The following is a 16,462-nucleotide window of genomic DNA, read 5'->3' as shown; positions in this document are numbered from 1 at the left end:
TATCATCCCACCCTTGCCTTCTCCCACATAGTCCAAAAGTCTGTTCTTTACATCTGTGTCTCTTTTGCTGTCTTGCATATAGGGTCGTCATTACTGTCTTTCTAAATTCCATATATATGAGTTAAGATACTTTATTGGTATTCCATTGTATATATGCACCACATTTTCTTTATCCATTCATCTGTCAGTGGGCCTTTAGATTGAGAATGCTTCATTTTTGATAGTGTGGTTTTCTTCGTGAGTATTTCCATTTGACAGAAACTCCTTAACTTCTGATGCATGTAGTTCATCTGTTCTGCTGGATAGGATCTAGATGCTCTGCAGACACTAAGGGAAGTATCCCTACTTGGAAACAGGCATGCTTCTTCTTCCATCAGGCTGTAGATGTGGACAGCTAAACCAGTTGAGTCCAGAACTGAGCTAGTTTACATTTTGTCTGCAGCACAGGCTTCACCTCCCTCTCGAGGGGCCTGCCTCGCCCTATGCTGAAGCGGGGCCAGCAGGTCGGAGATCTTCACTAGTCCGTGTGCTCCGCACTCAGCTCTTCCTGCAGACTTGTAGCACAGAGTCCCACTCTGAGCAAGCTCCAGTGCCACCTCAGGAGCTGACCACAGCTGCTGCTCACACTAGGCTGGGTTCATGTGGGAGTGAAGGGGTCCTTCATTCGGTCTGCTTCACTCTTAGGTCATGTGTCTAGGCCTCAGACCTGGGGCTGTCTCAGGATCCATGCCTTTTCTACCATGGCAACTAACCTTGGCCTTGTATCTGTGGTTGTGATCTAAGGTGGCCTCAGTATTCAGCAGCATGAAGTAGGATTTCAGTTTCCTGGCCAGAGATTGAAGTCAGGCCACAGCAGTGAGAATGCTGAATCCTAGATCACAATGACCAGTAGCCAGTGACAAGGCACTGACCTTTTGTCATTGTAGAAATGAATTTCTACAAAGAGAAAGTGGTGAAATAAGTAAGTGGTGGTGGTTTAGTTGCTAAGTTGTGTCTGACTCTTTGTGACCCATGGACTGTAGCCTACCAGGCCACTCTGTCCATGGGATTTCCCAGGCAATTATACTAGAGTGGGGTGCCATTTCCTTCTCCAAGGGATCTTCCTAACCTGGGGGCTGAACTCGGGTTGCCTGCATTGCAGGCATATTCTTTACCATCTGAACCACCAGGGAAGCACCTAAATAAGTGTTTTGTTTATTGGGAGGAAAAAGAGTACGTGTGAATAGACTCACACGGGTAAATTCAGAAAGTGTTGCACCTTTTTTTGGTAGTTTGAATCACTTTTCTGGGGCATTTCTTCTGGATTTTCTCTAACCGGTCTTCTTGCTTTGCCTGATTCTGAGTCTATATTTGGTTTAAGTCAGGGTCCTCCCCTGTGTGTGCATGCCTCTCTTAGCCAAGGTGGACTCTAGTGAAGAGGGCTGTGGGAATGTTGACATTGCCTACTATGGGGTGGTAGCCCTTCCCTTTTGGCCCCCAAGGAGCCTTTCTGCATGTGTAGTTGGGAAGGTATCCTTGATCTCAAGAATGAGGAATACGTGGACTCTTATCTTTTATCTGGACAGGGCTGTTTCTCCTCCCTCCTGCTATTATCGTCATCTTGGAGTGTCTGTCCACAGCGGATAGACAGCTCAGTGTGGGGCTCCTCTGTCTCCTGCCTCAGTGGTAGATTTGAAGGTTCCTCATACACACAGGCAGCCTGCATCCCAGAAAGCAGGCACATTGTTCACATTTCCTGAGTCACTAGTGAGGTCTCCTAAACAAGCCTTTTTATCTCTCATATCATTGGACTCTTGATTTGTTGGGATTCCATAATTTTGTGGTTCACTTGTATAATGGAAATGCAGCACTGGGCCTGGTGCCTAGTAGGACATAAAAGATCTTTATTGGTTAACTGAGGAACTACTCCGGGAGTTGGTGATGGACAGGGAGGCCTGGCGTGCTGCGATTCATGGGATTGCAAAGAGTCGGACACGACTGAGTGACTGAACTGAACTGAACTGAACTGAGGAACCTAAATAGAAATGTCCTGTTGACTGTCCAAAGGTCCCACTCTAATTTTGACTTGTTCCTAATTGACAAAAGAGGTCACTGCCTGACTCAGGAGTACAAAAGTATGCATTTCATTTAGAAGCTCCACTGGACAGAGTTGAGAAACATAGTCTTTAAGCAAAGCTATTATGATCTCTGACTGAAAATACACACTCACACACCCCACCTCTGAGGGTCTAGAAAACCGAATTCTGATTCTGCCTCTCATTAGCTGTCTCTTAATATGCAGATTACCCACCAGATCTATTCCTCAGTTTATTTATCAAATGGGATTAATGATATGTATCTTACTTCAATAAATTGTTGTGAAGGTAAAATGAAATTACATAAGTAATTTAAAACACTTTCTAAGTGCTATAGAAATATAAAGTATTCCTCTAGAAGGGGTCAGAGAGATGTAGAAAAAAGTGGGAGTTTGAATTTCAAGGCACCCTTTTGACATCTATGCATCACCATAAGAGAGAGTCCATGAATATGAAAGAGAGCAAAATTAGAAATAGAGCTCTTCCTCTCACTAAAATTAGCCTACTTGTGATAAAGGTTAATTAAGTCCTTCTCCACCAGGCAAGGGCACATTTTTAAAGGGAAATAGCATGTCAGCCCTGAATCGTGCTGGGGAGTGATGAGGTCTTCGTGTCATATCCCACTTTGAGCTCAGAAAGCTCTCCTATTGGACTTTGTTTCCTATAGACCTAACCTGATGTTTCATTTCCTGTCTCAGGCCTAGAATTCCTCCACAGCGCTGCTTGATTCATTTATATACTTGTACTCAGACAACAGAGACAAGTAAGACCGTCAAAAAGTCATTAGGAAGTTTCTTTCTGCCGGCTTCATTCATTCATACCCCAAAGCATACCCAAGGCACAGCCTATATAGTTTGACTTCCTTTGCCCGGGTTCAATCCCTGGATCAGAAAGATCCCCTGGAGAAGGAAATGGCTACCCACTCCGGTATTCTTGCCTGGAGAATTCCATGGACAGAGGAGCCAGCAGGCTACAGTCCATGGGGTCACGAAGAGTCAGACACAACTGAGTGACTAACACTTGTCCCCTCTTACACACCATTGAAACCTTCAACCACAAGCTGATAAGTCTAGAGCACAGGTCGACCAACTACTGCCCACAGGCCTAAATCCAGCTTGCCACCTGTTTTGTAAGTAAAGTTTTATTGAAACACAGTCACTCCCATTTCTATGCCTATTGCATGGGGCTGCTTTATCACCACAAAGGCAACGCTAACAAATTGCAATAGAAGTGGTATGACCTGCAAAGCCAGAAACATTTGATACCTGGTCCTTTGCAGAAAAAGTGTGTCTACCGCTTGGTCTAGAGCAATATTAGGCCTGTCCACTCCCCACCAACATTACTAAGCCACATTTGGTTTATTCAGATCTCTTTCTCCTTCTTTGATTTAATGAACTAATTATTCTGGAACTGGCTTATGCATTAGCACCTAAGAATAATGAGATAAAGAGTTGTTCAGATTTGAGAGTGCGTAACGATATAAAGTATTTAACTAGGAAAGTTCATAGAAAATTTAAAAAAAAAAAAGTGATAGCACTCCATAAGGATGCAGTCAGCCAGCCAAATCTACAATGTAGAAAACGCTACACAATAAACCACCCAGTTTTTCCAGAAAATACCTGGGCATAGAAAACCAAAAGTGGAGCAGGGCACCTGTGGAGATTCAAAGAGACTTAAGGTATATTTTAACCTAATGCAACTTGTGGATCTTCTTTTTGTTTAAACGATTGATTTTTCTGTATTGATCTGTGTCCACACATCTCGCAAGCCCTCTTCTTCTAATGTCCAAAGGTTCTTTTGGATTTTCTTTTTATTTGCTTTTTGAAAAAAATTTTGGCCACACAGCTTGCAGGATCTTAGTTCCCCAAACAGGGATCAAACATGCACCCCCTGCAGTGGAAGCACAGAATCCTAACCATTGCAAGTCCCAAGATGTGTATCTTCTATTTGAACAACTCTACTGAGATAATTTAAACATTGAAGAGATCTTGGTGTTTTGAAGGAATTATTTGTACTTAGGTATAATGATATTGTGATTACTTGTTTATAAATATCCTTATATATTAGAGATAATTAAATTATGGTATGGTATTTGTGGGTGAAATAATATGATGCCCAGGATTTTCTTTCTACTCTCCAACTCCTTCAGTCAGAAAAATATAGTAGAGAATATAGAAGGAATAATATTGGCGAATGTTTGATGATTACTGAGCCAGAGTGTTGAGTACATTAAGCTCACTATGGCTTTCTCTCAAACTTTGGTCTTTTTGAAAATTTTCACTATTAAATATTTTTTTCAAAAGCATGAATCGAACCTGGGTCTCCTGCATTGCAGGCAGACTTTTTACCATCTGAGCCTCCAGGGAAGCCTGTTACTTTGAGTCATCTTTTAATTTGAATCCTGGTTTTGCTAGCTGTTTCTAATCTGTAGAATGGACATTGTGATTCAGATTATATGTGATATTGTGAGGACTATGAAAACTCAATGAGATAGTAAAGAGTTTAACACTGCATAATTCATAGGAAATGAATCAATACCTGGTAGCTATTATTTTGTATTTGCTATCACATGACAGGAATGTAAATACTTATGAGCCTCGTTCATTTATCATGTAATTGACTTTTGTGAATTGCAGACCTTAAACCCATATTGTTGCCAGTCAAGAAGAAGGAGCCAAAGCAGAGAATGTTTTCACTGTGTACACATAGTTCCTTGACAATCTTGGAACAGTCACAGAACCTGTCAGATACATGGAGGAAAATTGTGGTATCCAGGGGATTGTGATTGGAATGTCACATTGTCCTGACAATACATCTGTCCTCAACAGTAGTTTTTTTGTTTTTTTTAATAAACATAGTCATTTTCTGTGAAATTGCTAATAAGTGCCTGTGAACACTTTTAAGCCCATTGTACATGGGAAGCCCTGTGACCATGTAGAACACTGGCAGATTTCTCATTTTGAGTTACTCTTATTTCTCCCTGACAGCTTGCACTCAGATGACCTAGAGCTGGTTCTGAGTAACTTGACACCCCTTTCACTAGTCTCAGCTGATTAATCCACCATTTAGTCAACCATTCAGTAGCCAGCACGCATCATTCACATTTATAGGAAAACACATTAACTTAAAGGCACAGGATGTTAGAACAAAAACAATCACCATCAAACAAATGAAAGAAATGTGGGCCCTACCCCCACAGAGAGTGTCCCTTAAAATTCATCCCTTTTGGGGGTCTCATTCTGAGTAAAATTACCATCAGACAAAGATATTGGGAAGCATTCTGTTCACAATGGATATTTTTTTTAAAAAAACATAAGAGAAATGTGAGATGTTGGAGAAGGTTGGGAAGCAATGTTTTGCTTGAACTCAAAATAATAACACTGTACTTTCTGTTTCTGTTCTTCCACAGAATGACATCACTCCTCTACATGTTGCATCAAAAAGAGGAAATGCCAACATGGTAAAACTATTGCTTGATCGAGGAGCTAAAATCGATGCCAAAACAAGGGTAAGGGTGCAACTTATGTACTTGCTCACGCTTATTTTCAGGAAGCAGGTCTGCTTTTTACCTTTGTTGCTGGCTCAGCCCTGGCTTTGTTATTTCCGTTTTTGTAGTCTCTTAGAAAATGACTGCTAAGTTGATTCTTCTTATAATGGGATAATGATCCCCATTTATAAAGCTTTAATATACTTTTAAATAGTACTGGCATTTAATTATAGAAACTAAGGCTTAGGTCCAGAGTTTTTGTTGAGTTAAATTTTTAAGTATTTAATCACTACTTGATACTGCAGACAGAGCTGTTGGGCCAGTTTGATACTAAAACTGACATTTTGTTTAAAAACAAATCTGTCTCCCTTTGCACACTGCTGGTAGGAATGTAAAATGGTGCAGCCACTGTGGAAAACAGTATGGAGGTTCCTCCAAAAACTCAAAATAGAACTAGCATATGATCCAGCAATCTACTTTGGTGTATACACCCGAAACAATTGAAAGAAGTATCTTGAAGCCATGTAATAGTCAAGAGGTGGAAGAAGCCCAATATCCATAGATAGAAAATGGTTAAAGAAAATGCATTATGTACATACAGTGGAATGTTATTCAGCCTTATAAGGAAATCCTGTCACATTCCCCAGTATGAATGAGTCTTGAGAACATTATGCTAAGTGACAGAAGCCAGTCACAAAAGTACCAATATTGTATGGTCCCACTTACAGGAGGTACCAACAGTTAACACATAGAAACAGAGATAGAATGGCGCTTGCTGGGAGCTTAGGGACAGAGAAGTGGGGAGTTGTTGAGTGGGATAGAGTGTCAGTATTGTAAGATAAAGTTTTAGAGTCATGTTATACAACAACATGAATACAGTTAACACTACTTAACTGTGCATTTAAAAGTGGTGAGGAGAGTAAATTTTATATTGTGTTTTTTTTTAACCACAATTTAACAAATTTTTCAACATATATCAGTCCAGGCAGGTGTTTTGACATGTTAATTGTTTGGTGTGCTGTACTGTGTGGGGAAGGGAAAGAAGTGAGACTTAGAATCAAGTTGGAATCCCAGAAGGTGAGCTTAGCTGGTTGACTTAGGTTGAGGAGGTGATGTAACATTTTGCATGCAATTTCTGTATCTGAAAATAAGATTAATGGCTTCCTTGAAGGCTTGTTGCAGTGATCAAGTGAATGTTTGTAAACTGTATTGGCATAAAGTAGACCAGAAATAAATCCTAGCCATTACTAGTAGATGTACACCTCAGAGATATTGCAGCTTTGGTTCCAGACCACTGTGATGAAGCAGTATTGCAAGAAGGCAAGTCACAGGAATTTTTTGGCTTCCTAATGTGTATAAAAGTTATGTTTATACCATATTATAGTCTATTGTGTAAAAGCATTATGTCCTTAAGAATGTATATACTTTAAATTAAAAAATACTTTATTGCTAAAAAAAAAAAAATCCTAACTAGTATTGGAGCCTTTAGCAAGTTATAATCTTTTCGCAATAGTAACATAAAAATCACTGACCAGACATCATCATAACATAATAATAACAAGAAAGTTTTGAAATGTTGCAAGAAGCACAAAAATGTGACACAGAGACACAAAGTGAGGAAATACTGTTGGAAAAATGGCCTTACTGATGAGGATAGCCACCAACCTTCAACTTATTAAAAAAAAAAAGAAAGAAAGAAAGAAAAGAAATGCAGTATCTGCAAAGAGCAATAAAGCAAAGCACAGTAAAATGAGGTGTGCCTATGTAATTAAGAGCTCCAGTTAACATTAAACTTCTGACCAGGGATTTTCTTTTTCAACATTTCATTTAAGAGCAAAATGTGCTCTTATAAATATCCTCCTCTCTAAGGGTTTTGGAGAGTTATCCCTGTCTTGTAATGGTATCTCCTGCAATCCTGTGGTTCCTCTTTCAAAGAATCCTGATATTTCTAAAACTGGTCCTGTAGTTCCTTGATTCAGTACTTTATCTTTCACTGCATGTATTCACTTAAGCAGTTAATGATTATTGAATGCCTACTGTGGGCCAGACATGGCTAAGTCATGGAGAAAGCCCACAAGCCACCTCCCCTGCCCTCATAAGGCTGACTGATCATTTGTCTGTTGTATACTCTGACTTGAAGATAGCCCAGCCCTGGGTATTTGACAGGAGACCAGACTTCTTTTAACTGTTGAACCTGAAAGTTTTATGCTTTGTATGTAGCATAAAAGAAACAAGCTTTCTGGAGAAGGGGAATGAAGGAAAATGAGGGTTGACCCCTACAAGACTGTCTGACTGGGGAAGTAAATTGAAGAGAGGTCTTATTGCATTGACCTGGCATTATTTGCTAAGAAGCCATCAGCAGTAGGCTAGACCTATTGCTTTAAATGGCAGGGGTGTTCTGCTGAGTACAGGAACAGTTGCAAAGAATAAGTTAGATAATCATCACTTAATGCCTCTTGGTTACCTGTAGAGGTAGAGGGTCATTTGTGAATACAGAAATTTTTGTGAAGAGCGAAGAAGGATACTAGAGCTGAGCAGAACAGAGAAACTTGTATAGCTATACTTGGCTATCCAGTTGGATTTTAACGAAGTGTGTGGATTAGAAATGACCATATTTCTCCCTTTCTTGATACAGTCATCAATCACCAGAACAGCAAAATTGCTTGTCAGTAGTTTTGCATCATTTGTCAAACACTTACTTGTTCTATTTGGTACAATAGGAAGAGGACAGGGTATGTAGAAATTTCAGGTACCATATTAAAGGGGCACATGGTGTCACAGGGGTGGCTAGAATGAAACATACAAACACTTCTGGACAAAAGCATCAGACATACAGAATACAGGACATAGGCGAATTCATTATACACTTAGTTTCTATGCCATTTTGCCTCCTTGTTCTGAAAGCCTGTCTTATTTTAAACAGAATGTAGACTCCTTTTTACCAGTCACTCAGTTTCAACGTAGAGTTGCTTTTCTCCTGTTTTATGTGAGTGCTGTGTGGATGTGAAGAAAACTTAGAGAAACAGAATAGTCATTCTTCTATTGTCATTCTTCTATTGTTGTCCTGCTTGGGGTGGAGGGGTGGTGTCACTTGGGAACAAACTGAATTCCTAGCAGACTGTATGGAAGAAAACATAGTATATACCCCAAATATGTCAACTATTTTGTGTTCTCCTCAAAGCTTCCCTTCTCTCTTGCTGAAATGACTGAGTAGTGACTCAGTGTGTGGGTGAAAAGGAGGGAGCCATAAAATTCAGACAGCCCTAGGGACAAGCCTGAAAACGGAAACCAATTTTTTTATAAATACAAGTTTTAATGATTCAATCCAGTAGCTCTTTATAAAATAAATATTGTTATCTACCCATCTACTTCCTGCCAGGTACTTCCTACTTGTGTAGCTACCTTGTTGCATCAACAGTCTGACCTGCTACACACCAATGCCCTAGGTTTAGAGAGTTTACTCAGCACACTCCAAGGGACTTCCTCGTTGGCTTGCTGTGTTCCGTGCTTGTGTTGCTAATCTAACAAAGGATTTGGTTCAAAAGCAGATTCTTACTGTCCTTTCAATCAGGGAAGTAAACTTGAATTGTAGTCAGAGTGATTTAGGTTGGGATCTGAGCAAGGCCTGACCAGCTGGAAAAGCATGATGAGTGAATTTTTTCTACCCTGGTGCCTGATCTCTAGTCTTAAGTGTGACTAGCAAGTGAAATCCTGACCCTAGGAAAGTTCATCCTCTTGAGTCTTAGTTTCCATCTCAGTACAGATGGTGAGTTGTTCCAATGATTTCACAGACTTTCCCCACTGCTGGGGCACTGGATGTTGTAACTTTAAGAATAATTAGTTACAGTGAAAGTCAGGGTGGTGATATATGTTGGGGTGACGTGACCAAGATGGTGAAGTAGGAGACCCCAGCCCCCAGCACCCACAGAGATCAACAATTAGACAATGATGCACTATCAAAAAGAGCTCAGGAGAGCTTAGGAGTCCAACCGAGAAACTGCAGCAAGGACTTCTCTGGTGGTCCAGAGGCTAAGACTCCACGCTTTCAAATGCAGGGGGCCCAGGTTTGATCCCTGGTTGGAGAACTAGATTTCGCATGCCACAGTGAAGATCAAAGATCCCGCATACTGCAGCTAAGACCTAACACAGCCAAATAAATAAATGCATTTTTTTTTTATATATAAGAAGAAACTTCAGCAGCACAGAGGAACAAAACACCAGAAAATAACTCACAAAAAGGTTGCCTGCAGCATCTGATCTCCTAGGCCAGTGCTACTCAGGGCCAAGGGTGAGCCTCCCCACCTAGGAGGAAGTTCTCCTCACCAAGAAAGGGAGAACGGGGTGAGCAGCCAGCCTCCCCAGCCTTTCGGGAAACTGAGCGAAGGACCCACTTGGGTCTCACCCAACCAGAGGCTGGCCAAGCTGAGGTAAATAGAGATGGGGGGAAGCAAGGCAACAGAGCAGGGGCTGCCAGCACCAGCCACGTGGAGGGGATGCCTGGGGCTCCCTGTGACCTGCTCTCGGACCCCAGCACCTTTCCCCCTTAAGTAGCCAACAGCCAGCACAGCCGGCACAGACCCCTGTAGACGTCCCTGGGTTTGCCCCGCGGATACTCTCATTCGCGGACACCAGCCGTCTGAGCCCCTCCCTGCTCCCCACCTCCCACTGCCTTGCTGGGGCTCAGGATCCACACCAGCAGCCAGCCAGACCTCTGTGGCCACACAAGTACACGACACCAGCTTGGAGCTCTGTGTGTGACCCCCACTTCTGTGCTGTGCCCTTGCACACTGCTGACCAGACCCTCAGCACAGGCTTCTACCTCTGTGCCTGTACCTAGGGCAAGATCCTTCAATATGGAATGGCAGGCCAACAGCCAAGGCCCTCACAACTGCCTGTGGGCCTGAACCTGGCTCTCTTTCTAGTCACCGGCCACCATCACTCAGCACGTGCACGCTCCCAACCAGACCCTCATGACCAAGCTCCACTGCCATACATGCTCCTGGGGAGACCCTGCACCCACAGTACACACCCGGGCCTCCACAGCTCCTGTGGGCCAGGCCTGGCCCCATCTCCTGTCACTGACCTGCACAACCAGGCTCATCTGCAAGGAACCCCTCCAGCTGGGCACCTGCACGCCTCCAGCCTGATGGCCAATACCAGCCTCCACGGCAGTGCACCCATGGTGAGACCTTGCAGCCACAGTAATGAAGGCTGACAGCCAAGGGACCCCACAGCTGCCAGAGTACCTGCAGTTGGCCCAGACCCTTGCAGCTGGCCCTTGCCCACACTTGTTTGTGTAAGTCTGAAATCAGCATTTGCAACTACATAGGCACCTGCAACTGACCCCTGCAGCTGAGCTTGTACACACCACCAGCTCCAGCCACCACCACTGCCTGCCGGGTCCTGAGCACTGGACCTGAGGTACACTGAGGTCTCCACTAGCCCTTGCAGTCACTGTGGTCAACGCTGTGCCCCCCAGAAGCCTGAACAGATGAGACATCAGCCCCCAATCCTGTATTTGAGACCCTGCACCACTAGATGCAAGGTTAGAGAATGTTCCAGCATGCTCCCACCCAGGAGAAAGTCTTTCCATAACAAAGACAACCCATAAAGTCTGAAAGAGATGACTGCTTCTTTAAATGCACAGTGCATCTATGCAAAGCTATAAGAATCAGGAAGGGATCAGGGTAACATGACATCAGCAAAGGAACACAGTCAACTTTCACTGACTTTGCTGGACAAAGGATTCAAAATAAATGTTCTGGAGATGCTCAGAGATCTACAAAAAACACAGGTAAGCAGTTTAACAAAATCAGGAGAAAAAATACAAACTATTCAAGAAGTTCAATACAGAGATAGAAAACACAAAAAGACAACCAAACAAATTTTGGAGCTAAAAATAACAGTGACTGTGATGACCTAGAGGGGTAGGGTGGGAGAGGGGACGGAGGCACTAGAGGGAGGAGATATATATTTATTTATGACTGATTATGTTGTACAACAGAAACCAGTGCAACATTATAAAGCAATTATCCTCCAATTAAAAAAATTTTTAAAAAATACAGTAGTTGAACCGAAGAATTTAGTAGACAGCTTCAACAGTAGACTGGACCAAGTTGAAGAAATTGATCTATCCAATATGAAACTATCCAATCAAAGGAACAAAAGAAAAAATAAAAAGGAATGTAGAAAACCTACAGGACTTATGGGACACCATTAAGTGAAAACAATCTTCCTATCACGAGAGTCCCAGAAAAAGAGAATCACTGATGACTTAATAAATTAGATTGCTACTCTGTGGTATCTTTTAGATGTGGAATCTGAAAACATTGAATTTATGGAACAGAGAGTGGAATAGTGGTTGCCAGGGGCTGAGAGGTGGGGGAAATGGGGTGATGTTGGTTAGATAGTACAGACTATCAGTTATGAGATGAATAAGCTCAAGTATCTAGGGTGCAGCATGGTGGCCATAGTTAACAATCCTGTATTGTATACACCGACAGTTGCGATGACAGAAGAGCTTTAATAGTCTTTCCGGAACATAATAACATAATTTAGGTGGTAATAGTGTTGGCAAATGTGCCGAGACATGTACACATATCAAGGCAAATGCTTCAATCTGATCTATATGTAGCATCCTAATTTGTTTCCTTATAGAAATGCATTGCTAAGAATGACTACTTATGTTAGCTGCCATTTCTATATAATTCTTGCTCTCTGCAAAGCTGGCATGTGTATTTGCATGCTTTCTAAAGGAAGAGACTGCGGTAGATGGTCTATTGTCATTTTTATTTTCCTTCGCATCAGCTCACAGTCAAATCAGAGGCTCAGTAAGGACCCTAAATTAGAACCAGTTTAAAACTAGTTTGGCAACTTCTGAGTTTAAACCAATTTAAATTAGATTCTAAATTAGAACCGGTTTAAAACTTTGTGCCAACTTCTGAGTTCTCCATTTCCTTTCACTGACTCTTCTCAATCCAATAATAAAGGCAACTGTGCTTGTGTGTAGTGCTTCAGAGAATATGCAGGAGTTCCAGGTAGAGTCAGTAATAATAATACTCTGGTTCCCAGACTGCTGCTCTCACCATTCCTCCTCCAGCTTCCAGCCTTTCTAACAAGGTACCACTGCCCACCTCTCCATATAATCCCACTACTACAATATTACATCCAAAGCTACGCCTTGACACTCGGAAACATACGTTCATCTTAGTATCTATAGCACTTAGTAAACTTCCTGGCACATGCTAGATGTTTAATAAGTATTTGCTGAATATATGAGATACACTTCCTAATGTTACGTTTGTCAAAATGTCTTACTTGATTTTACACTAGTCCTGTGATAATGGGGATATGGGGCTTCCCCTGTGGCTCAGCTGGTAAAGAATCCGCCTGCAGTGTGGGAGACTTGGGTTCGATTCCTGGGTTGGCAAGATCCCCTGGAGAAGGGAAAGGCTACCCACTCCAGTATTCCGGCCTGGAGAATTCCATGGACTGTATAGTCCATGGGCTCACAAAGAGTCGGACACAACTCAGCAACTTTCACTTTGTGACGATATAATTTTGCTCCCTGAAGTTAATGGCATCCAACTGATTTATATTTGTATGCAGGTGGATAAAGAGTTTTCAGAATATCTCAAATCTGTCAGTTGTTAAATTCTTACTAGTCTGGAAAAAGGTCAGGAGACACTTAGATGTCCTGTAATTTTAGCCTGTCCTTTCCCAGAAATGCAGGCTTCCCTGGTGGCTCAGACAGTCAAGAATCTGCCTGCAATACAGGAGGACCTGGGTTCAATCCCTGAGTCGGGAGGATTCCCTGCAGAAGGGAACAGCAGCCTACTCCAGTTTTCTTGCCTGGAGAATTCCGTGAACAGAAGAGCCTGGTGGGCTACAGTCTATGGGGTTGCAAAGAGTCAGACACAACTGAGCAACTAACACTTTTTTTCTTTCCCAGAAATGCAACTGGTTCTGTTTATCAGGTTAAATATGAGGGGAAAATAAATATTGGTATTGAGTTTTGCTTTCCATTATATTTCCAGAATTGTGATTGCCTTGGTTAAGAATAAATTCTTAAACTATTAAATATTTCATAGTCATAAAATAGTGCCTATTGAAGAGATGTTATCTGACTTCTTGTCAGAAACTCTGGAGATCAGAAGACAATGGAACATCTTTAAGGTGCTGACTGAAAAGTATCTGCTAATCTAGAATTTATATCCAGTAAAAGTATTTTTCCATAATAAAAGTAAAATAAAGACAGTATCAGATAAGCAAAAGCTGAGATAACCTGTTACCATCTTTAACCTGTTAACATCTTTAAGGTGCTGACTGAAAAGTATCTGCTAATCTAGAATTTATATCCAGTAAAAGTATTTTTCCATAATAAAAGTAAAATAAAGACAGTATCAGATAAGCAAAAGCTGAGATAACCTGTTACCATCAAACTCATACTAAAAGAAATATTAAAGGAAGTTCTTAATTCTGACGTAAGATAAATGATACTAGAAGGAAATGTAGAGAAGAGTTAGAAGTAATAATCAGATAAAAACTATTTTTATTTTCTTAAAATTTTAAAAAATTGATTGTTTAAATAAAAATATCAATTTGTTATAAGATTTATAATGCATTTAAAAGTTAAATATATATTTATAGCACAAAATATGAAGCTACTAATGTAAATGAAATTAGAATATTGTAGAATTCTCATACATGAAATTATATAACAACACATAATACATAAATACTATTACTATATAATATAGTTAATAATATTATTTAGGCTGTGATAATTTAAGGATATTTATTTTAATCTCTAGGAACACCACTTTTAAAAACAGAAAAGAAAAGAAAGAGTTTAGTTAAAAAGGCAGAGGAAGAGATTGTCAATGATTATATATGGTGAATCAGTCACTGGAAAACTAAATTATATTCAGTTAACCCAAAAGAAGATAAGAAAGAAGAGACAGAAAAAGCTCACACAGAAGAAAGTAGAAAAATACACAACAAATATTATAAGGGTGTGTTCTAGGCTCAGAAAGAAAGCTCTAGTTTTCTAAGTAGAAAGAACAACAAGGAATTCTACCTCATTTTAGTTTGATTCTAAACATATAGAATGTATGGCAGGATAGCAAGGAAGAGCACTAGAAAGATAAATTTCTCTCTCCTGTGTATAAATGGCAGAACTGAATTCTTGATGTTAAAAGGAGATTCCTTGCTGCAGTAGAAGAGATCCAGTCCCTCTGATGCAGGAACTAAGTTCTAATCTGAGTCTAACTGAGTCTAAGTCCTAACGTGAACCAGTGACTTGCATGTGACCTTGGGTAGGCACATTAATCCTTGGAGCAGCAATTTCTTATCTATAAATGCAACTTCTGATGCCTTTCTCTTGTGTTGTTATAAAAACTCAGTAAGATCGCAAATATAAAATGCCTATAACAATAGAGCAGTTTCAAAAAATGTTATTTCACTTCCTCTCAGGCCAAATCTACAGTTCTCTAACATGCACAAAATGAGGATACAGTCAGAATTTTTAGAGAAAAATACAGGTATGAGAATGTTAGAATGTAACCAGTGCCTTTTAATTTCTCTCTGGCTATCATTAGAACTCTCCTCTCCTAGGTACTACCTGCTTTTTCTTTCATTGTTTTTAATCTTCAGTTAAATATCATATCCCATTTTATATCCATGACAAAGAAGAAAATGTATATCCAGAGTTTTCTGCTCGATTTCCTTTTCCTTCTCTTGGGTATATTTTTTGCTTAAAAGGAAAAATAGAAAGAAAAAAAAAAGGAAAAATAGAAAGGAACCTAGAGAATACTAATCAAAATAAATGTGTCTCTTTCTGAAAGTATTTCCCAAGTCATGAATTTGTGTCATTTCAGTATTATCTTTGAGCAAGTTCAATTTGTTAAGGATATTTTCTGGGTTCAGTATTCCTAAGTGTGATGTTTTAATGTCCCACTTTGTGCTTTTCAGAAAAGCTAGACCTGAAAGAAAATCTTTTTGACCTTGGAGTGTGCAAGCTTTTGCTCTTTGTCTAACACTGGAGAGGCTTTTGTCTAGCCAGTGAAGTGCTGTTCCCTACCTCACTAATAAGATCACTGCCACTGAAATGAAATATGAGATCTAGACTCGCCAGTTTGCATTGCTTCAGAATTCTTCCCAAGGGGATACTTGTTCATTATGTTAGTGCTTTAGAAATCAGGGGAATTGGAAAAAAAATCACTAACCCCATGCAATTTCATTTCCCTCCCATAATGTTACTATGGCAACTCCACATCCTTGCTCCTTCTCTCCTGTCCAACTGCATATATTGCCTATCTTGAGGCAGCCTCCCTTGAGCCCCAAGAATTGCCTTTGTCAAGCATTTTTCAATTGGAGGTCAAAACTATATCCTGTTGTATATGGTTGAGGGACTGCTTTTTGGTCCAGGACCATTCAAAGTAACACTGTACATTGATTGTAAATTTCTAGGCATTGGGAGTGGATAAGAATCCTTATATTATATTGGAAAAAACATTGCTCTAATTTTAAAGAAAAGAGTTCCCTGCTATGTAAACCAGTTCGCTGCTGTGTTACAAAACACAATATCCACAATAGCTCTTTTTTTAAAGCTTAAAATGTCCTGAAATAGAAAAGGAGGGGGAACCTTAATTAGAGCAAATATCCTCATATTTCTCTTACTTTCTAATTCTTTTTTTTACTGAAGTATAGATGATTTACAATGGGTTAATTTCTGTTGTACAGCAGTGATTCAGATATACATACATACATATTCTTTTTCATATTATTTTGTTATGATTTATCATAGGATATTGAATATAGTTCCCTGTGCTATACAGAAGGACCTTGTTGTTTATTCAGTCTATATCTAATAGTTTGCATCTGCTTACCCCAAACTCCA

At 40.4% G+C, this 16,462-nt stretch overlaps 1 protein-coding gene across 7 annotated transcripts in view; it reads left to right on the top strand.

Annotated features, from left to right (window-relative positions):
* ANK3 (ankyrin 3) overlaps positions 1 to 16,462 on the top strand; it is a 720,826-nt gene that overhangs the window by 515,689 nt on the left and 188,675 nt on the right. For all 7 annotated transcript variants that reach the window (XM_061161588.1, XM_061161586.1, XM_061161587.1 and 4 more), the window contains exon 9: positions 5,485 to 5,583. In XM_061161588.1, coding sequence (XP_061017571.1) covers positions 5,485 to 5,583 — 99 coding nt within the window. The remainder of the gene's footprint in view (positions 1 to 5,484; positions 5,584 to 16,462) is intronic.

The sequence above is a fragment of the Dama dama genome, chromosome 15, assembly GCF_033118175.1.
Source record: "Dama dama isolate Ldn47 chromosome 15, ASM3311817v1, whole genome shotgun sequence".
NCBI lineage: Eukaryota > Metazoa > Chordata > Mammalia > Artiodactyla > Cervidae > Dama > Dama dama.
The sequence above is the reverse complement of the archived record's forward strand: the minus strand, read 5'-3'. Positions and strand labels throughout refer to the sequence as shown.